The sequence below is a fragment of the Agelaius phoeniceus genome, chromosome 4 (genome assembly GCF_051311805.1).
Source record: "Agelaius phoeniceus isolate bAgePho1 chromosome 4, bAgePho1.hap1, whole genome shotgun sequence".
Classification (NCBI taxonomy): Eukaryota; Metazoa; Chordata; class Aves; order Passeriformes; family Icteridae; genus Agelaius; species Agelaius phoeniceus.
In genome coordinates this window covers 56397432-56421192 of record NC_135268.1, presented here as the reverse complement: position 1 = coordinate 56421192, position 23761 = coordinate 56397432, and the positions used below count along the sequence as shown (strand labels likewise).

Sequence of the window (23761 nt, the reverse complement as noted above, 5' to 3'; positions counted from 1 at the left end):
AGACAGAAGAATTATGTGAAGCAATAATAGTTTCAAAGAGTTAAGGATACCTTTGAGTGTTCAAGATTTGTTTGCATCACATGAAGATATCTAAACCCAGAAATATGACACATATAGTTGAAGGCACAATCCTATATTTAATCCTTTAAAGAGTCAGGAAGTCTAATTCAATCATCTCACTTTATTCAAGTATGAAAGGCTTCTTAAAAACAAACAAACCATACACTTTGAAATATTTGCACACCATCTACTCCAAACAAATTCATTATAAAACCCCTTCCTGGAATAAAGATTATTGCAACAATCTGCACAGAAGAAGACACTTCTTCTCAGGCAGAACAACAAGGTGGAGTGAACTTGGACTGTATTTGGATTATGTCTGAAAGAGTCCTCAAAGCCCTGAACTACCACACTGAGTATCTGCGATAGTGGGTAAGGGGGTACAGGAAGTAGGAACAGACACAGGATAAAAGGACCCATGATGCCCAGTGCATCAGCACCAAGGACCTGCTTGAGAGTTAAAGAGAACAGGCTTAACATACAAAAAGCATCAGACTATCAGCAATGCTGAAGTTACTAGATTGATCCTAGTTCTTCACAAACAAGGCTTCTTCAGACTAGTACTTGAGAAAACTTCTCAGTAAAATAATATTCAATGAACTTGTCCATTGATGCACTCATGCTAAAAAAAGGTGACTACCAAAAGGTAAAAAACAAGCAGGCCACAAAAAGAGGAAAGACTACACTAGCATTTGCTCATTTTTCTCAAGCTGCAAGTGTCACAACACATCTGTACTTCACAAAACCCAGTAATCAGACTTGTCCCAGGCAGTCATCTCAAGTACTTTAAAGCTTCCAGAAACTTGCTCTTGATCCCATCAAAATAAATTTACAATACACAGGCAATAGCTCTAGTTAAGCTGCAACACTATGGAAACTAGAATCAAGCAGCAGTTAAGAACCCCTCAGTACTACACTATGAACATTAACATGGAGTCCTCAACATTCTTCCACACCTTGGAAAAGCTTCCAAAACAACTACAATCAGTAAAGAGAATCTATTTCTTTTTATATGTACTAGTGATCAACAGAGAAACAAAGCCACCAACATCCAAGTGACAGTAAACAATTTTTATTTTGAACTTACAGCTAAGTAAAAATAGCTTAAAAAAGAAAAAAAAACCAGCAATCTGGAAAATAATTTTATCAAGATTATTATTATTAAATCAAATTTATGCTAATTGAAATGGTGTTCCTTCCAACAAATGTGTGTGATGAAGACTGATTCTAGACAAAAACCTGAGCAGGCGCTTTGTTTTCAAATAGCTGGTGGGCAACAGGCAATATTTAGAATATCTCTCAAATTAGGTGAATTTAATTCAGGAGTTTAAGTATCAGTAAGCAACTTTAAGACCCCAAAAAGCTTCAAGATTTCAATGTCAACTTCCATTTGTGCAAGACCTAAGTCCGTATGAGAATCAATACTTAGGACTGTATTGTTTCAAAAACAAAGACCAGGGTGCACAGTTTCCCTTCAATTTATAAGTAACAGTAGTGCAGCCATCAATATTTTTACAGAACACTAAGTAGGTTACTTTATGCCTCCTGAATCTGATAGGAATTTTAGTCCATCTTGAATCACTTTTCCAAAAAAAAAGACAGGTTAATGGCTAGTGCCTAAAAAAACCCCAAAACCACCTGGATTCACCAACTTTTCCTCCTCTCACTGAAGCTGTGTTTTTTCTGAGCAGCTAGAAAAGGTCCACCAAAAAGGCAAAGGTCCACCAGCCCAGAAGCAAACTTTTGCATATGAAGCCTGTTCACAAAACAAATGACTCCTAAACTCTCAGAATGCCAGGACTGAAACCCGGAGTACCCTAAGTTTTCCTGTGGCTTAACTTCAAGAGTACCACTTACAGGACTAATGGTTACATCTTCACCTCATCATCATCTTTGATGCATACTAGTAAATCCTTACCAGACTGAAAGCACAAACAGGACTTTGTTCATGTCCTGAACAAAGTATTACTAAGTAATATTCATCAATATTCACTTTTTTTCCCCTAAAGAAAATACAACTTACAAAAGCCTTATTACTAAAAATCTTCCAGGTATGACTTTTAAAGCCTGTCTGTGCCAGTTCCTGGCTCCTCAGGCTCTGTGTCAAAACACATAGCAAAGAGAAACTTGGAAGTAATTGAACCACAAACCAATACCTTATCAGCTGCCTCCAATAACACATTTCCACTGCTCTGTATCATCTCACTACTTCAATACCTAACATACCCTGGCTCTGCATCAAAAACTAAGGATTTGAATGCATTATTAGCAGTTCATCTAAAAGGAGCTGTATAAAATTAATCACACGAGAGACTGATTTTGCCTATTATGCACATTACTTTTTTCTGCTGTTGAAAATGAAGTCTTTATTACATGTTCAAGCTGAATGCTCAGTAGAAATTCCCTTCCATTACTTTTCCTGATAGCATTTTTGCAGTCAAAAGTAAGGTGTTCATACTGGAGACCATGAAGAACAGAAAAATATTCTAGGAGCAGTTGCACATCTTATTGAGTTAGTGCACCATGTCTTTAAGAAGCACGTTTGTGCTGAAAAAAATACATGATTCTTACTAGCTCCATTACAAGCTCCATTCAATGGCAGGCAAAAAAAAAAAAAAACAACCCCAAAACCCACAAACATTAAAAGAAACCCAGAATGACAAGCTGCAATGCAGTTCACAGAATCACAGAACAGGAGGCTGGAAGGAACCTAAAGGATCATCTAATCCAACCTGTCTTGTCAAAAACACAGTCTAGGAAAGACGGCCCAACACCCCATCCATCTGAATCCTACAGGTCCAATGTTGTGGAACCCACCACTTCCCCTGGGAGTTTATTCCAATGGTTGATTATTCCCACTGTGAAAAATTTTCCTCTTGGTGTCTAACCACAATCTCATCAGGATTAACTTTTATCCATTACCCTAATCTTTTCATGTGGGTCCATGTAAAAAGGGAGTCTCCATGTATGTTGTGGCCACACTTTAAATACTGGCTCATGATGAGCCTTCTTCTCCTAAGGCTGAACAAACCCAGCCCCCTCAGCATTTGCCACTCCTTTGAAAATATTTGTGGCCTCAAGTTGCTGAGTTACATTGCTCTTGCAAATCCAGCCATCATTGCCTTCTGTTTGTGTGCCAGACTCATTCGTGCTGCCACGGAGAAGGTACAGTGAAATCACACTGATAGTAAACAGCAGTTACTGAATGAGGGACCATGAGTTACCCCAAACTGAAGTGATTCCACTGCCAGCATGCCCTCTAACTCACAGGCCAGAGTGGGCTATGCAAACAGCCAGCGAACCTGCTGGCCAGGCTCCATTCAATCATAAGGTCAAAGCTGTGTCCCATCTTTACAAAAACCCTTTCTACAAAAAGATGGTGACTAGTGATGTCATTTAAGCACATTCAATGGGACAATTTGAGCATTTGGCATACAAAATAGCATTCAATGATTTTGTAAACATGGTCCTTGGGAACATTATTGCAGAATCCCTTTCTTCAGCTGACCTTGTATTTGGTACACCCAAAGCATCTCACAGGATGACCAAAACACCTTCCTCCTTTTAGCATTTGAAGAAAATTAGTATTACTGCTCTTCTGTCAGTTCATGCTGCCCAACTCCCCAAATACTTCCTATTTGAATCTAAACAGGACAACTTGCGCTAACTCTTAGTACACAGTCCTCCTCTTAACCTCACCCAACCACTACCACTGACACCAAAGGAGTCGTCAATTTTTACTTCAATTAGCACATAAGAAAGTCTCTATTTTCTTGTAATCACTGAGTTCAACCAGTCTCACAGTGATGAAAATATTGTGCCTTTAAAATAAATCCTCATTTATTAAACTTTCTATCAAAAATGTTTTGTAACTCTTTTCTAAACCACCAGTTTTACCAGTATCATTTTAAGCTTTTCTAGAATACTGAACTTCACAGCAACAATTTTAAGTATATTTATCAACAATCAAGAACACTCCTGATCTGTACTTCGTATCTCCAAATGCAGCTTAGATACTCCCTCATAAATGTGTAACAATGCATTTGGCTTTATAAAAAAAAGGGTGACAGAGAATACAACTGGCATTTGTAAATGCCCATGTTACCAGAACAGGTAAGACAGTGGTTGTGTCATTATTTCTGTCTTTCCCACCCCACAAGTTTCATCTTTAGGTATGTTACACCTACTCTTGAATTACTGATCTTAATGGAGTGTAAAATCTAATACTGTTTTAGGAGAACTCCAGTAGGAAATAAACCAGTTGCCTCTCAGATCTGCAAGCTCAACAAATGTGTATCTACACAACTAGACTACCAACCTTGTAATCCTAAAGACTGAGAACAAGTTTGACAACACCTATTGTCTAAGAAAGACATGTTGACTGAAATGTAATTATGCTTTTCTCTTGTGAAACAAAATCCCTCTCAGTTTCCAATTTCGCCTGTGACTGATGACAGGCAACCTAGCTTACAGCTATCCAGGTGTAGTGGGCTGATGCTGGCTGGATGCCAGACACCCACCCAAGCCTCTCTATCACTCCCCTCTGCAGCTGGACAGGGGAGAGAAAATACAAGGGTTCATGAACTGAGATAAAGACAGAGAGGTCACTCATCAAATACCACCACAGGCAGAACAGGCTCAGATTAGAGATATTAAATGAATTTATTACTAACAACATCAGAGCATGATAATGAGAAGTAAAATAAAACCCTCAAAACACCTTCCCTCCCCCCCCCCCCCCCCAGGAGCACAGGGAGACAGGGAATCGGGGTTATGGTCAGCTTATCACAAGATATTTCTCTTGATTCTCAGGAAGAGGAGCCCTTCTGCTCCAACATGAAATCCCCTCACAGGAGACAGTTCTCCATGAACTTCTCTGACATGAGCCCATCTTGTGACTAACAGATCTCTGCCAGCTACTGCATCATGGGTCACTCTCCACGGGTGGATGGCCAAGGACAGACTGCTGCAGAGGGGGCTCTGCTCTCCACAGGCCCTCACCTGGTCACAGCCTCCTGTCAGACATCCACCTGCTCCAGCATGGGTGTCTTCCATGAGCTGCAGGTGGATTCTGCATCCTCATCATAGATCTCCATGGGCTGCAGGGGCACAGCTGCTTCACCATGGGCTGCACCACAAGCTCCAGGATAATCCCAGTTCTGCTGCCCAGAGCACCTCCTCCCCCTCCTTCTGCACTGACCATGGTGTCTGCAGAGTTGTTCCTCTCACACGTTCTCAACTTACTCTTCTCTGGCTGCAATTACAACTGCTCAATACAGATGGGTATTTTTTTCCTTCTTAAACATGTTATCACAGAGACATTACCACCACTGGCTCAGCCTTGATCAGTGACACATCCATCTTTGGAGCTGCCAGGGATTGACTCTGCTGGACATGGATGAAGCTTCTAGCTTCCACTGCCTCAAAGAAGCCACCTGCTACCAAAGCTTGGCCATGAAAACCCAATATACCAGGTTATATCTTTTTTGAACACTGGCATTAAACACTGAAATGTTCTTGATATAACAGGGGGCTTGTTTGTTTTAAAAATCTACAAATGAGCTTTCCTCCTTACAAAGCTTGTAGGACAAGTCCTGTTTCAAAATATTCATTCATTCATTCAAAATATTCATTCCTTGTGTATTTTGCTTTTAAACATTCTCTTCTGTTATTAATGTCCATTAATAAAAGCAGTTCATACAATGTAATAACAGACTTTTGCTCCTTTCAGGATTCAAGAAGGAAATTTTTACTGAACACATGTTTCTACACCATTAACAACAATTTTATCATCATCCAGTAGCAGGCTAATACAATTAAGATTCCTTTAGTTTCCAAACACATTTAAGCTTCTTTTAATTTTCTGGGCATGACAACACTGAATCTTCCTCACTATCTCCAAGTTTCATCATCTTCTCTATGTCTTAACTAATCCGTACTAATTAACTGCTATCCATCTTAATTCCCATATGAAATTACTTCAAAATCATTTGGATGAGAAGACAGTAGCCAAAAAGGAACCCCATTCTATCACAAGCCACTGCAATTACACCTCATTTTCAGCATCTTAAACTCTCAACAAGTCACACTTGCAGCATTTCAGCTAAAGCATGTTCCTTTTCCATAATTTAACTGTGTATATGCACCTTTCTGGCAAGTAAAACAAATAATCTTGCACTCTATTGATACTGTTTTGAAGCATCTAAAAGAACTATAAAGCATTTCTGCTTAGCATACATCAATTTTAGCCTAGCTACTAAGCCTAATGAACCTGAAGCACATAGTGGTAATAGTACCTAGAGCACACTTTCCCATTCTTGAGAGTATAGCAGGTCACACCACGTTAGATTCAACAGTGATACACACAGAGACTCTATTATGATGCTTAGCAGAGGCCCCAAAATGTCATTAATCAAAAGGCCTAAAGTATTTCTAGGCTTCACTACAGAAGCTAAACCAGACTTGAATTTCATGCTGACCACCCAAACTAAGACTAGGTCCAGGCAGAGTCAACTCCAGTGCCCCTGGGCAGTACCATCAACTGACACATGGACAACTCTAGACTCCAGAGCACAGGATGCCAGCTTACCAAGGCATGTTTTAAAGTGATTTGGTAATACAGCATTAGATGCTTTTATGCTCAATTATATAAATACAGTTATGAGCATGTACTGTGTGCAGCATTTTATTCAGAATTTGCTTATAATACATTATGTCCTGCAAATCAACCCCATGAAAATCAAATAACCTGTTCATACAAAAGAACAGAGTACATCTCTAGCACTGGCAGGTCTGGAGTCTAGAGCCATTTGCCAAAGGAAGACACTCACCCTATGCCCTGCAGTGATTGTTTTAACAGGTTACTTAGAGTAATACATAGCACATGATGTAGCAAGCATGTAATTCATAAACCAGAAGGCCATGTATTTGTGCTTTGTGAAAGGCTGAAGACCAGCCTGATTTAGCATCTTGCTAGAAAAATAAAATCTGCTGAAATAGCTGGTCAGTAGTGTTCCTTTCTCTTGCCACCAATTTTCAGCCTTCTGCAACAGCTGTTTCACTAATTCACACATTGAAGTACCCAGCTAGTCTGAACTACAACTTCAAACTAAAACCAAGCAGGTAGGTTTCAAAGCCACTATCACAGAAAGTATTTCTTCCTACCTGTACTTGAACTTACAGCAATACTCCAATCAAAGAAGCACAAATGTAAAAGTCAGAATATTTGCTTTTATAGTGACAGTCATTGCTTTGGTTTTTTTTAAGGGAGCTGACCTGCCAGAAGACACTTTAATCAAATGTCTTACAACTCATGCAAGAGGCAACACATCTTTACGGCTGGAAAGTCTACTCAAGAAACCAGGGTACCTTTAGCATCACAAGTTACTTGTACCACATCCCCCCTTGGCATAGTTAAGGTTGTGTTTGCTTATAAGAAAGACACTGAGATGTTCCACATCCCTTGAAAAGTATTTCTTCAAGAGTACTAATTGAAAGAAGAATGAGTTGAAAAATGTTGTTGCTAGCTGCACTTCCCCTACTAAAAACACATTCAGTTTGACTGAGTCCAGCAAACTTGCAAAATGCCTACAGGTTTTTAACCTCTTCTCCATCTCAGTTCACCAATAGGGACACTAAAAAGAGCTTCAAAGAAAGACCAGGACTAAAAAAAAAACCACCCCAGGTTTTTTTCAAGTAAAGTATTTAAAATTTCCAGAAAATCCTCATTTCCTGATGCAGTTTAGCTTAAGTGCTCCTATACAATCCTCCTTTGCAGGGCAGAGTCTATTTCTGAGACCTAACTCCCTGAACTTCAGGTACATAAAGTCTCCAGGCTAACACTGCAAGTTATTGATAAAAAACCAAAACCTGAACATTCTTATTAAAGCCTCTACTGATAGCTAAGCAGCAGAACCAAATGGTTATTCTTCAGATAAGTTGTACAATACATGTACAGATGTGAACAGAATTATCTTTTCAATAAAAACCAAGGACGCTCTCAGGCACCCCAATCTTTAGAGTTCACATCAGGACAAACCTAGGGTTCATTCTCTGGGTTTCTGCTTTTGAAGTACTTGAGTTGATGAGCATTTTGATTTTAGAAACGCCTTGCATACCATTTACATTACAGAAATGTACAATGTCAAAGGACCTAAAGTGTATGGCAGGTAAACCTCAGTTTATCCAAACAATAAACTAGAAAAGGAAACTGTTTTAGTCTACACAAGTCACTTGAAGCAGTTTCTGTATGGAACAATGAACAGTAAACAGAAGAAAATACCTCTTGTCCAGTAAGAAAGAGTAAGAGATCTCCTTCTTCTTCTTCACACATGTGGATTTGTATCACTGTTCGAATGGCAGCCTCAAGGTAGTCCCTTTCAGGTTCTGGAGTATAGAATATCTCCACAGGATGGGTGCGACCCGGGATAGTTAGAAGAGGACAGTTATCAAAATAGATCTGAAACTTGCCAGCATCTAAAGTAGCACTCATAACTATAACCTGTAGAGTTGGAGGACAAAAAGTTACTCAACATTTAGAACTTGTGACATGTTACGCATGCAATGTGTAATTTTAAGAAAGTAAATTGCTGACTGTGACATAAGAATGCTTTTATTACCTGAATATAGCACCCTTGTTATAAAGATTCAAAAAAATTCCAAGTCAAATACCTAAGGTTAAGCTACAATTGTATTGTTTCTAGGAGCTTCCTCAATACAGAACAGGTGCAGAATTTCCTAGGGTTAGCCTTCCAATATACATTATCACAGATCAAAAAAACAATGATAAAAATCAGCTAATGGTAAGCACACAGGTACTTTATCCAGTAAGACTGCAACTAGAACAGAGATGCTGTTGGACTTCATCATTACTGACCTTCAGATCAGATCTTTGTCTTACAACTTCCTTCAAAACTCCCATCAAGATATCCGTAGCCAGTGTCCTCTCGTGGGCCTCATCAAGAATTATAACACCATAGCGCTCCAGCAAAGGATCGTTCATTGCTTCACGAAGCAGCATACCATCAGTCATATACCTGAACAAACAGAAACCATTCCAACTCACACTCTGCTTATTAGGTTTGATGCAGAATCCTCTTCCATATTCACCAAGTTGCTTGAACTAAGCTTTTAATCAACTTTTTAAATGTACTAACACCAGCAAACTACTTCCAGCACTGTAACATGCCCATTTTAAGTTTTCAAATAGAAACAGAGTATAAGTGGAATCTGGGATTAAGGGGGGAAACCTTAAAAAAAAGGGGGGGAAGGGGAAGCAAGGTTTAGTAACATTTACAATAGTTTGTAGAGTATTACTGGCAGACATCCACACCTGAGCTCAAGAAACAGGAAAAGAAAGGGGAAAAACACCATCTAAAATCCAAGATATACTCTTTCTGCAATTGTTCTCCTTTTCTGTCTCCAGATCATCTGTTCACTTCTTGCTTTTCCGGTACTGTTACATTTTTTTCCACGTTATCTTTATGCCCAGTCCTTCAACTACTTGTACGACCAAAGAGAAGTCATCTCTTGATAGAAAAGCATTGATCCTTGAACCACACTGTGATGTTTTTAACAGAGCATTCTGAATGTAATCTACAAATGATGTATTAAATGCACCTGGTTTCCTGGTAGCACAGGAATCTATAGCAGCTGACAAGTAAAACACTCCTGACTAATTGTCTCAGAGCCAGGTATAGGCCAGTTTTGAATCTTCGGAAAGTTCTCTTTACTGAAATAAACTACTGAACTTCACCAGAAGTAGAGCAGAAGCCACCTGAGTGTCACCCTTGTTAGAAGATACCACACATAAACCATCAGCTGAATGTACAACAAAGAGAAACTGCATGCTGAAGGGCTTTATTATGAATATCACCTTAATAATATTTATTCAGATCACCTCCTTCTTTATGGATCATTTAAAATTAATTTCTATAGAGTGCAGTGCCTTCTTGAGGAGTAGTGAATCATTTCCAACTCTATTCATGCCTCATACCTCTCATTTCTCTCAGCTCATGCTACAGCTCCCATGTCTTTCCCACTCAGACACAAAGCACCAATCCACAGAGTCACTCCCTTATTACTCCTTTCCTAACTTTGCTCTCATCCTTCATTACCCTGTCGTTCCCCCACCTCCAAGAATGCTGTTACACCTTGACAGCAGTCACACTTACTTCAGGATGGTTTTAGCACTGCTGCAATCCTCAAAGCGAATGGAGTAGCCAACCTCCTGGCCCAGCATGACGTCCATCTCATCAGCCACGCGCTGTGCCACGCTCATGGCGGCCACCCGCCGGGGCTGGGTACACGCCACTCCCCTCTTCGGGCCAGGCAAGGAGCGCATGTAGTCAACACACCACTGAGGGATCTGGCAAGAACAAATTCAGAGATCAACGCACTTCAAATGGTCACACAGAATCTGTAACCTTTAGACTGAATCCCAAGTCAGAATTCCACAGAGACATCGACTGCAAACACAAAACCAGCCAAAGCAGAAGAGACTAGACTAGAGATAGACTAGTTAGTTGGATTCAGTGCCACTAAATAAAGCATACTCTTGTTAATATGTACATAACTACCTTTGAAGTTATCAAGAAAATACATAAGTTCAAGGTACATTTTACCCATGTTAGCTCAAAACCTTTTACAGGTACTTAGCAGCAGCCAACATGTTCCAGAGCAACCAAAATTAGCCCTAACACACACAAGATTTGATATCAGCAGCACAATTAAAGTTCTACAGTAAGCAAAATTTATTTTGTGTCTTGAAAAAGTAACCCTTATTAATATGTTTTAAGCAAAAGTAATTATTTTAGTAATAAATAATTGTCTTAGCCAAGAAGTGCAACAAATAAAATGAACAGATAATTATGTTCCTTAGGTTTTTTACTGTTCTTTGGAAATTTCATCAACCAGATATAAAACCCCTATGTTTTCCTTCCTGTGTTAGCACTCCTTTTATTTGCCAGTCTGTAGTTTTCTGCTCCTACTAGGAATCTGGAAACAATAAGAATCATCCAAAATAAGATTTATTCAGAATTCCTATAGTCAGTAACAGTTTGAGGGAGATTATTCTCAACATGTTCTCAGTGTGACACTTTATGAGGAGACATCTCCAGGCCAAACTAGTTCCAAGCCCACAGACCAAAAAAAACTCACTTGTTCTTAGTAATTACTTTCCAAGTATTCTTAAAAGCACACAGAGGAAAAGAAAACATACCCTTTATACATGGAATTCCAGTGAGGAATAAGAGAGAAAGCAGTATAATTTAAACCAGGAAAATGTCAATTCTTCATTATTATATTTTCAAAGCAAAATGGACATAAGTCAACAGTAAGACATAACCAGAAGCAGGTCAGTGTAATCTAAAGCATTTTTTAGTGAAGAATATACTTCCACTATAAATACAGGAATAAAGCAAACAGAATCAAAATATGACAGGAGCCTACTAGACTGCTGTGAAGAACTCAAATTTTTGAAAATCCTATTCAAAACTAGAACTAATAGCAGTTCTTGAACACTAACAGCAGCAACATGAAATCTATCTTGTAACATATACATGCCTCCCCTGCTTCCCAAGTCACCAGTAACAGCTCAACTAAGTATATTAGTATATGTAAGTATATTAGGTGAAGCTTTTTGACTTAAAACAGAGCAAGTCCTGAAATAAATTTTGAACCAGCAGGTCTGCCACGCCACTGCAGCATGAAACAAAACCAATTTAAAAGTGATTTTCCAGTAAGCAACAAAACCTTCAGCAGTGGTGTCAAATGAAAGAAAAGGGCTCCACAAACTTCCCTATGCTAAGCTGATACAGACAAGCACCCAAAGACTTTTCCTGTCCAGCTTTCAAAGACATACAAATACTGGGGAAAAGGGCTGTGCCATACTGCATTTTTACTTCACTCATGTCTGGCAATATACTCTCATTTGGTTATTATGAAACCTAGACTAAAGTTAATCTCACTGACAGAAAAAAACCCACCCTATACCATCATCAAAATCCCTGACTTTCCTTACAAAAAGGTCATTTTATCAGTACCAAAAGCAGGAGGAATGGCTTTAGCACCATTTCATCTCAAGACTTTCTCAGAGATTTTCAAATATGACTTCCATAAACATGAGGAGGTAGTGACTACACATACAGTGGCCTCTAAGATCAACGATGAATGGACTAAGGACTGTTAAACACTACTTCAAAGCCAAAGGAACATCATCATTCTAAGGAATGCACAGTAAGAGACAGAACAGCACTGCCCTTTCTGGCTTTTTTGAGCCTCTCCAACATCTTGAAAACTTCCTCAGTTAAAAGTTACACGGTAGAAATTCCACATCACCTTGTTTCTGGACTTGGTCAAGAAGCCCTGCTAAAGAAGTGGCATCATTTATGTTATTCCAATACACAAAGGAGATGCCACTCTACCATCCTCTTTAACAAAGTGAAATTATACCAGAACCACACATATGATCCCAGATTTAAAAGAGAGTGAATGCTGCAACTACAGTAAGTAATTACTCCTTCCTAAGAGAAATCTGGCACACCCATTCCACCACCAAGCCTGTTTCCAGTGTATTTAGGAAAACCACTTAACTGCAAAGGTTAAAGTTTAAATTACAAATCAAAGCACTGCAAACACTAAAGAACTGAAAATTAATGCCTTGGCTTCCAATATACTTCTTCAGTACTTTGGGATTTAAGTATATGTAAAATAAGTGAGAAAAGTTTAATCTTCTGTTTTTTCCACTGTCTGAGCCAAGCATTTCCAAGCCTGGGTGCTCTACAATACTAATGGGAAAAAACATGCACATAATCATAGAATCACAGAATCACAAAATGGTTTCAGGTGGAAGGAATCTTAAAGATCATCTGGTTTCAACCACCCTGCAATGGCCAGGGATGCCACCCACAAGACCAGCCTGCTACAAGCCCCATCCAATCTGGTTTTAAACACTTGCAGGGATGAGGCACTTCCCAACTTCTCCAGGAACCTGTTTTAGCATTCTACCACTCTGACACTGAAAAATTTCCTAACACCTACTCCAAATCTCCCCTCTCAGTTTAAAAGTAATTTCTCCTTGACCTATCCCTATCTGCCCATGTAAAAAGTCACTCTCCAGTTTTTTTGAAGTTCTCTTTAGGTACTGAAAGGCCACAATGAGGCCTCCCTGGATCCTTCTCTTCTCCAGGCTGAACAATCCCAACTCTCTCAACCTGTCTAAATAGGAGAGGTGCAGATAATTAGGGAAGGGACTTGAAAGGCAGCAGCTCACTATCAAAAACATATCTACTACTGTATAGCCTTCTATTATCACAATGAAAGAATATAGTAATTTTGCAAATAATATTTTTCAAATGTTGCTTGCTTTTATTTGTATGAAGTTGACATTAATAGTTTATGTACACCTGCAGTTTGAGCATTAAAGGATTTCTTAATGCAGAGAAGTATTCATCTTGCTCAGATTGATGAATTTAAGAAAAACAATCATTCCCAAACAGGTTTAAGACAGCAATTGACCACAAAAATGATGTGACACTACCATATGCAAAATGAAGTTTTCATTAGGTGGCAGCAGGGCAATTTTTAGCGGTATGTCCCTAGGAAGATGCTGTCAATTGTTTTAAAATGTATCTGCAACTTCACAGAGCAAATTCAGAGGAAGCAGGGAAGCTACCAAGACAGCTTACATGCTTCTGGTAGCTAAAATCCCATTTTTAGGAAAGATGTGTAACTCTACTTAAACCCTTTCAGAAACTAAGGGTTAAAGTAGTAAGATAATGCAGGAAAAGCTTTATGCCTGAGGAATGACATTGATACAACCTTTAGATCTTCACATTTTCAGATCACACAACAAGTAATCTTGTTTTCATAAATGTAAGCACCATTTTTTTAACACAATATTCAGGCTACTGCATCTCCCAAATCACTACATAATCAAACCTTTCTGAAGAATTCTATACAGCCCTGGTCCTGGCTTACACAGTTAAAAAAATACAGAAAATGTCGTAATACAACCTGCTAACATAACACTGGTTCCTAGAATGTGCGGCAAGGTCCTGTAACTTTAGGTATTTAAGGCACAGCTATAAAAGATATTAAATATACGATGCCCTTCACATTTTCTCAACATCCAAAATTGTATGACCAAAAGTTTACTGCCTGTAGGACTTAAAGCTAGCTATAATCCATTTTAAAAAGACTAAAATATTCTTCTGTTTTTATTTTCTGCCTAGATAAAAGGATTTTATCAGATTACAGAACAAAAAACTCTTTTCCATTAGTTTTCAACACAGACTTTAAACAGCAAACTAGAGGATAGTTTTGAACAAGTTTGCCCTGCTATAAATACCCAGGTGTTCCTTGTATATTAGATATTCCCTGTTTACTGGTCCTCAAAATTTTTTCTTAAGGCTAAGGAGGCTCTGCACATCTGTTATCACTGCTTTTGGTTCTGAGGAAGACTTTTAAAGCCATCAGTCTACAAAAAAAAAAAAAAAGTGATTTTCAACTGCAGCACTAAAAAGCTTTACAACCTCTGAGAGGTTTCAGCACCAAAGAAACACAAGACTCTACCTTTCAAGTTTGAGTATCACTAAAAGCTAATCAGATGTCAGAACCGTATCTGACATTTCCACTCCTTTTATCTGTAGCAGTAAGTTTCATAAAACATGAACAAGTTCATACTTTGTAGCTGCCATCTACACAGACAGCTAAATAAATTATTTGGAACCACCACTTCAGTTTGTGGATTAGTACACTTCTGTCCTCCCATTAAAGCTCTATCTTCCTCTAACAGAAACCTAGCAATTATAAAGCTCAATGGAAGCTGGGGCCTGGAAACAGTACTGGATTTTTGAAGTGGAAGAAGCTGCAAAATTCTCTTCATGTTTTGCACTCATTAAGCAAACGTAATATTCATCACATTAGTTTTGCTGACAGTTTGTGAAGTATTCTTACACAATTTATTTCTCACACACAACCATGACCTTTAAAAAAATGCATATCATATAGATATGAACTCACCTGTGTTGTTTTACCAGACCCAGTCTCTCCAACCAGCACAAATGACTGATGCCTAACCAAAATATCCGTAAATCTTTCCTTATATTCCCAGACAGGAAGTTGTAGCCTTTTTTTCAGGATATCATAATATCGTGGGGTATGTGGCAGATTTGTGAAAGGGTTAATACTGTGTGGAATCATTGCTGGCTTTATAGCTGGTAACCCAGCAGATGCATAGTAAGTGGAGTTGGATGTAGGTCGCAGATCTTTCTCCTTGTCCCTCTCTCTGTCACGATCTCTATCTCTGTCACGGTCCCTGTCCCGATCCTTGGAACGGTCATCTCGGTCCCTGTCCCGGTCCCGATCTTTCCTAAAATGGGTTAAGAGACACAGGAGAAAATGAGACACTTGAATATTTAAATGCAGAGAAGGAATTTGAATACAAAGCAACCCTAAAGGTGCCCAACCCCAATCTTCAAAGTCTTGTAGGCAGCTACCTGGAAGGATAAGCACCAAGGAGTAACAACAGTACGTATGATGCATCCTCAGCACTAGATAGACATAGCTACACTTATTGTACCTAAACACAGCAACAGCTCCTCTCATTACAGGCAGAACTGAATAAAGCTATCACATGGAGAGATGAATGTTTTAACTCTCTTCATCTAATGATTATAAAGAATCAGCTGTGCAGTGTAGATATCTCACCTCTCCCCATCCTTACTTGCTGCTGCAGAAAAATAAGAGGACACTAGTGTTTTTGCCTACCTACCAAAGGAATTATACCCATCCAAAAAAACTAACTCAAGATAATAAGCCATGGAAGCAAAGTTTGATTTCATTATTCCACAATTACTCTGTAGCTTTATTTTTGTTTCAAGTCTTACACAAAATTCTGACTTCATCAACTTTGGTTGTTGAGTCTGAAACTTAAGACTTAAAACCAGCTACTACAGGTCACAGAATCAGAATAATCTAGGTTAGAAATGAGCCTTAAGATCATGGAGTTCAACTGTTAACCCAACGCTATCAAGCTGCACAGAATCTTCTCCAGTATCACCTCCTACCACACGCCTGAACAGCACTTATGTATTTGCATTTGTTCCAAATATTAAGTAGAAAAATTCACTGCATGTGCAAAAGAAAAACAATATTCTGAAACTCTGACCTCTTTTGAGGTCTTGAGAGGTCTTTTTGAGAGTTTCTGATTCTGCAAGTACATGTACTTGTTCCTGCACATAATCCCACTCTTCCTACAAACAGACTTACAAAAGAATCCTTAGTTTGACCCAAAACCTACAGCTTTTTATTAAAAATTCCCAATTCAGGACTTGGAAACAAGCCCTGCTTTACAAAAACAGTTTCATTTTAAACTAGATACAGTTAAAAAGACTAATGGCATCTTGGCCTGCAAAACTGAAGACATCCTCAGCTTTGTCTCTTTGTACATTAACTGAAATGCCATCAAAAAGGCAAAACAAACTAAGTCAACACCAGTTTTATGGTAAATGCACACAAAGACATTTCTAGGATATATTAAGCAAAAAACCAAAACCTTGCCTCCTTCTTCACCAACACTCAGGCAGGTCTAGAGACCATGTCCAAAGAAAACTCTTGCCAACACTCCTCTCCACAGCTTTTTTGTTTTAAACATGCATTTGGCACTCAAATGTAACTATTGAAATAATACCAAATTCTGACCTATAGAGAAGATGCAGTAATCAAGATTATATTAGCACTGATTCTATAAATTTTAATTTCAATGTGCTGTGCTTTGGAAACCATTACCACTACTCCTCCTGTATAAATGACTGTAATGTATGCAGCCTTTTTTTTTTCTCCTCAGTACTCTAGCTTTAACATTACTTCTCACACAGTCAAATATTGTACAAGCTGTAAAACACCAGGCAGATAATGCAGAACCCAATGGGTTCATATTCTCCATAAGGAAGTTACCCTAGGAACTAGGCTCCATTATGCTGCTCAGAAAGCTCTAAGAGTCTAATAGCATTTATCAGACAGCAACAAAGCTCTGGGCTTGGCTGATGAGCTGTTCACCTTCTACACAGCTAGAGGTACCAGGACATACAAGTGCATGGGCAGACAGTAACATCACCGGCAGGAAAAAGAAATAAAGGTATAAAAGCAATTCAAGAATGGTAAAGCCAGGGTAAAATTCAACAACACACTTCACTAAAGGCAGAATAAGTCACACTACTAATGTGCAGGTTGGGTTTTTTACAGTGTTCTTTTGTATATGTATGTTTCTTAAGGAAACATATCCTTCACTGGTATCTCCAGTTAAAGTGCAAATAAACCACACCGACAAAATCTATTCCACAACCATTTACCTAAACAGTATCATGTCAGCAGCTTCTGCATTACAGACCATCAAGTGTACCTACCCACAAGCTTCAGCCCCCCTGAGGCAGCCCTAGAGCTAAAATGAACAGATCCCCACTGCTGCCTACCCTTCCCAGGTGTCAGCACAAGCATTTCACCAGCCTTGAGAAGAACCAACCTTCCCACCTGCAATAATTTTAACTTGGATCAGGATCTCTGATCTGGCCTCCTAAACACTCTCTTGTAGCACTTATTTTGTGTTGGTAGTTACTAGCACGGGCTTAAAACAAACAAAAATACCTCACAATCAAACAGTGAATTAAATGGACTACAAATACAATCCATCATGGAAAGTGCCATTAATCCTCCATTTCTCAGTTTCTTCATTTAACTCTTACAGCTTTTATACTGTACAAACAGAAGGGAAACCTACCAAGCTCTATGTACATTTCAGAGGTAAAAACTATTTATGTGTTAATGGAGTTGAGTCTATTTCTTTTTTCAAAAAGTAGAAGAGAAGTGGGGCAACCAGATCCTACCACAGAAACGACATAACATACAACTTGCCTTCAAACTTACTCTCTAACACTTACAATTATACAGCAGCACTTTCTTTCCCTGAAACTGTTTACCAGTCTTCCAGTATTACTGAAGCTTAGCAGACACACAGTCCCTTGGTCAACAAGGAAAAAGAACAATGACGGTTATGCTGCCATATTAATTTCCTTAACTTTCTAAAAATGTGGCTTGGCAGTTCTTTACTTATAAACTGTCACATTTTAGCTGCTTTTTCATTACTGCACAGAGAAAACAGAACCCAAACACAAAAATTTACACTAAAGTAATAATTTAATCACATTTGTCTTACATCTGAAACCTGTAACAGCCTTCATGATCAGAAGGGCTGGGATTTTTTGCTCTGCTTCTAAGTGCAAAAGTCTGGCCTGCTATTTGCTTTCACTTCCCTACATTCACACGCATATGAACAACGTATATGAACATACACAGATGAACAAAAGAAGCTCTATAGCAATCACTAAATAAGTTGGCTTTTTTGATTAGAAATCATATAAAAAAGAAAAAAAAGGACTCAAGGTAAACACTGATCATCACAGTGAAAGTTTAAGCCCATCTAGGAGATCATTAGTATTCTTCTCCATTACTAAACACAGCAATATTTGATGCAAAAAAGGCAATACAGCTAAAGGAATTTCTGTTCTATACAGAAGTCAACCAAATTCAATTAGTCTGAATTATCCATCCCACTAGACCACTAACTCTGATATTACACAACTCAAATATATTTGAAAAGAAATTAACGTATTTTAAAATAGTATGTATAGAATTCACAGAAACACTGTAACCAAAAACCTTCCCTACAACTTCTATTTTTCCAAAATGTTTTTTACTTCACAGACAATACTTCAAGTCTAGAAGAAAACAGATGTCATGCAGATGTTTAAGGTTACACCAACAATTACAAACATGTTGGCCAAGTAGAGCTCATGTGGCACTGCTGCCATGTAGAGCTACTAACAGAGGCCTCCATTAAAGAGGAACTGAAAAATCCAGGTTCACTTGAAGTAACTTCCATATTTGTCAGGTAGTCCAGTTTGGACGCAAGCGCTGAATGTGAAGTGGTAACCATGCAAGGAGCTCATCCAGCTTAATCCAGCTCCACAACCACCCAAACTGCAGAAAGGCTCTCTCAGCACAGCAAAGCAGGTACACACACGCTTTTAACAAGACTCCACACATCCTCCTTGTGGCCTTGCATAAGCTGCAAAACCAAACTACTCTAAAATAAACCAACCATGTAGCATTAGTATGACTCGTGCTAAGTGAATTAAGATTGGAGGTCATCTGAGAAAAAGTCATGCTCAGTAATTATGCTTATAGTGAGTTTTTCTCAGTCCTATATCATTTAATGCTTTTACCAGCAGAGGAGGAAACAAACAAGACCAACATTTCCACAGTTTTTAGGTACCATAAAGGGCAATGTCTTCTAGTTAAACACCGGTGGGAACTCACTGCAGTACATACAAAATGGTAGGACTAAGAGCGCAGAATAACTTTCATGATAAGTAAAAACAATGACAAATAAAGCCACACCAAAACTATAAAACCCACCAACAAGGAAATACTGACCTGTGATTATCTTTACAACCAGTTGGAACAGTTTTACCACGTTTAAATAACGTCCCGTTTTGACATAACCACTTGATAATTTTACAGAAGCCTCTATGTACAGAAAAACTGTGTATGTACAGCATTTCTGAACACTCAGAGGAACTATTTCAATCGCTGGGAAATCCTACAAAAATGCATTAACTAACGCAAATAGCTCGATGTATTTTTAAGAACGTGATTATGATGATCCTACAGACAGGAAGTAAGAGTTGAATAATAAACGCTTGTTTTATTTAGCTGAGAAAAATGAATCAAACTCTACGAGCTAAAAACTGAAGCTGTATAAGCTTACCTTAAAAAGGCAAGTTTTACAAAGGCTGTTTGTCAGTGAATATTAACTGCTATATTAGACTTAGAGTTATCATAACCTTTGAGACCTGAAGGATTTCTCTTCGATAAATAGTCCAAAACAACGCTGATGGACTTAAGCAATTGTTTAATTCACGGAAGTCTCCTGCGCTCCATAAAGAAGGCCAAATAAACACTGCATTTCTTTGTACTCCTTGAAACTTCAGAAATTTACTTTTAAGAGCTGCCTGCCTTTCCTCCCCCTCCTGCGCAACTAGAGAAGAAAAAATTATGCGTAAAGAAAGCTCTAAAGCAACGCTGAATTTAAGGACAGCATCAGCGCATTGTCTGTGCTCCGGCAATTACATTAACCTCAACAAAAATATGCTGAAGCGTGTGCAGTACGGTCCTAAAACTTCAACCTTCGCAAAACTAAGAAAAAAAATAAACACTCCCTTGCCCCCTACCTCAAAACCCACCTCACCATCGATTCTTACTCCAAGCCAAGCACACCACCGAGGGTGACTGGGTAAAAGACGTTAACAAAGGAACAACGCGCTCCCACCAGTACAAGCACTAACAACACGGGCTGCACAAACCTCGTGCTCACCTCTAGGCCCACCTCTGCCAGACCCTTCAAGCCAAAGAACAAGTAAACAAATACAAAGAAAGGTGGCAGAAGGAGTGGGAAGGGTGAACCACAAATATGAAGGCGAAGCACCGCAAACAAAGCGTGGCGCGGGGCCGCGGGCCCAGCAGCGCGCCCCCCCCGCCACGGGCGCCCAGCCCAGCCCCGTGCCCAGGCGGCCGGGCCGGGCCGGCGCCTTCCTCCCTCCCTGCCCCCTCCCGGCGCCGCCGCACGAGGCTCTCCCGCCCGCCCGCTCCGCCGCCATCCGCCCCCCCGAGGGGCCCGCCCGCCGGGCCGCCCGATTCCGCGCCAGGCCCAGCGCTCCGGGGAGCCGCGACACCTCGGGGCCTGCTCGGCCGAAGCGGATCCGCTGCAGCCTCTCCCTGCCTCGCACGGCGGCCGCCCCGCGCCCCGGCGAGTTCCAGCCCCGGAAGGGCGGCCGGAGCCGGGGATGGGGCGCGGATGGCGCGGGAGCCGCCGCGATCCCCCCACCCGCCCCGCCGCGGCCCGCGCCGCCCGCGCCACCCCTCACCCGTCGGTGGTGCGTTTCTTGCTGGAGCTGTAATCGTCGCCCAGATCGAGGCGGTGGCGCTTGGACATGGCGATGGCGGTCGGTCGGTCTATCTGTCTGTCTGGCTAGCGGTCGGTCGGTCCGTCCGGGTGCGGCGGGCGCGCTGCGCTCCCTCCCCGAGCGGCGGCACGGCGAGGCACGGCCGACAAAATGGCGGCCGGAAGGAAGCGCCGGGAGCGCGCGAGGCGCTGGCGCGCGGGCCCGTTGGCCAAAGCCTCCCCTGGGCGCGAGCCCCGCCCGCCGCGCGCGCTCCCGCGGCGGCGCGAGGGGAGCGGGCTGAGGGCGCGCCGGGAGAGCCCCCATGGCGGGACCGATGGATCGCAGCGTCACCGGGGTGGAAAGGAGCCCTGAGGTCATCCAGTGCAAGCGTCCAGCCAGCACTGCCACCGTAACCACTCAGTCACATCACCTGGTGCCAGACCCAAACACCTCGAACACCTCCGGGGATAGTGACTCCACCACCTCCCTGGGCCGTTTATTCCAGTGCCTGAGCACCCTCACACTGGAAGATTTTTTTCTAATATCTAATCTGAATCTCCCTCGTCTCAGCTTGAGACGATTTCCTCCGGCCGTCTCGCTGCAGGCCCAGCAGAAGAGGCCAGATGCCACCGGGCTGCAGCCTCCTGTAGGGAGCCATGAGGCTCCCCCTGAGGCTCCTCCAGGCAGAACAGCCCCAGCTCCCCGTGCCGTTCCTCACAAGACTTGGCTTCCAGAGCTTTCACAAGCTCTCTGCCCTTCTCTGATCACACTCCAGCGCCTCACACAGTGCTCGCTCCCTGTCCCTCTTCGGTCCTGCTCGAGGTTACACCCTTTCTCAGCTGCTGGAATGAGCGCTGGCTCCTGCTGCCTGGCTCTCGGAGCAAGGGTGCTTTCACACAGCTAACAAACATGAAAATAGTCAGGAGACATCACCTAGCAGCAGTGACCTGTTCCACAAGTAGAGCCAGCTCAGCAGGTGGGGCTTTGCCCATAGATTCCAGTTCCAAAGATTTGTTGGTATTACTTTAATACAGTTATTAAAGTATTTAATGTAGACAAATCCATAGGTTATTTTCTTTAATAGAAGAACATTTTTCTCCCTAGTTTTAAATAACATAACAAAATGGCACACACAGCTCTACTGGAGTTCTAGATGTTAGTGTAATAAAAATGAGATTTTTCTGCTTAGAGTTATCAACCAAAATAAATATTCCTGGAAACTGGAGTTTGAACTTTTCCTGTGAAGCTGGAAGAAATTTTTAAAGTTATACTACAAAAACCATTGGAATATCTATGTCAGTGGTTTCCAGAGGATAAACACTACAGAGTAATTCTCTCTATCCTAAATATCAAGCTTACTTGTTATGCTGTGGTAGTCTACACAGACCTGCATTGGCTGAATGCAGCTAAGGGAAGATTTCTACATATCTTTCCAAGTGAGTTTTAAATTATGTCTATCTTAAACAAAAGCAAGTGTACATTGAAATAGAGTACTCGAATAGGACACATTCAAGAGGGGAGAAAATAGTGGCTAGGTCTCCCTGGAAAGTGGGAAGAATGGGAAGAATATAAAAGCATTACATGCATTAGTTGGGATGAGAAGCTAATGCTGGGAGGTTCTGAGAAGGCTGCAGGGGTGCAACAATGGGAGTGTGGAGAACTCCCAGCTGTGTTTCAGATCTTTATTTCTCCTCCCTGTGCACACCAGCATAAATCTACTTATGGTCTTGCTTTAGCTTACCCTATGGCCAATATCAGGGAATTTTCTGCTTTAGGAGGTAAGAAAAAAGCAGGTGTCTCAGCTGGTATGAAATCTGAGGCTACAGCTCAGAAACAAATGCAGAAAAGAGGAGAAGATTTTGTGCTAGTTGGGGTGAACAAGCACTTGTGTGCTATGCCCCAGGCATATCCCACAAACCAGTTCACTCTGTTAACAATTGTTAACTTCACAAACTTCTGAACTCATCTTCCATGCAACTGTGCTTTGAGCTATCTGACTGCATAATAACTGATCTGGTCCCACCCCAAAGGGTTTACAACATAAGAGCTTCCTCCTGAAAGCACACACATGCCTTATTTTGCTAATGCAAATAATCCTTTTAACTTCAAAGGGATTAACAAGGAAGGAGTAGCAAAACTAAGCATGTAGGTAAGTGTTTGCAGGATCACTGCCTAAATATGAGACAAGAGAAAAAAAGAGTGGTAAGCACAGATTGACATAATGGCAAAGTGATAAACATTACGTCAAAAGCCTAAAGGATGAAAGGAATATGTAAAATAGGGCACATTTAAGCATATTTTCTGCCTTTTCAAAGGCATTTGTTAAGAAAGAGGTTTTTATTTTCCCCCCCAAGGTCTTTAATATCCATGTACAAAAGTAAAAATCTTGGGTTACTGAAATAGAGCACATTTGTATGCGCTTCCATTTGACTATCCAGTCTTTTACCCTCTGTTTCTTACTGCAGCATGATGGGAGGTGCAGGTTGGAGACAGAGAGGACACACACTCAATGGTCCTTGTGACAAACAGCCTCAAGTTTATTCCCACAGCTCCTTTAGAGGAGCTCCAATTTCCCTGCTTTACACGTGTCATTCAGTGAGGTCTTAGCACCATCCAGCTCTCTGGCCAATGATACATCTGCATTTAGATGACATTGGCTGAGCGTCCCTGTGTAGATTTGAATCCAACCTATCCTTGCCCAC

The 23761-nt window shown here is 40.7% G+C and overlaps 1 protein-coding gene across 1 annotated transcript in view; it reads right to left on the bottom strand.

The window, feature by feature from the left end:
- The window catches only part of DHX15 (DEAH-box helicase 15), a 45158-nt gene extending 23909 nt beyond the window's left edge, over window positions 1–21249 (bottom strand). Inside the window, exons 1-5 of the mRNA XM_054632486.2 lie at window positions 21042–21249; window positions 15082–15430; window positions 10233–10426; window positions 8936–9095; window positions 8342–8560 (exon numbers count right to left, since the gene is read on the bottom strand). Coding sequence (XP_054488461.1) covers window positions 8342–8560; window positions 8936–9095; window positions 10233–10426; window positions 15082–15430; window positions 21042–21109 — 990 coding nt within the window. The 5' untranslated portion in view covers window positions 21110–21249. The remainder of the gene's footprint in view (window positions 1–8341; window positions 8561–8935; window positions 9096–10232; window positions 10427–15081; window positions 15431–21041) is intronic.
- Window positions 21250–23761: the final 2512 nt, after the last annotated feature.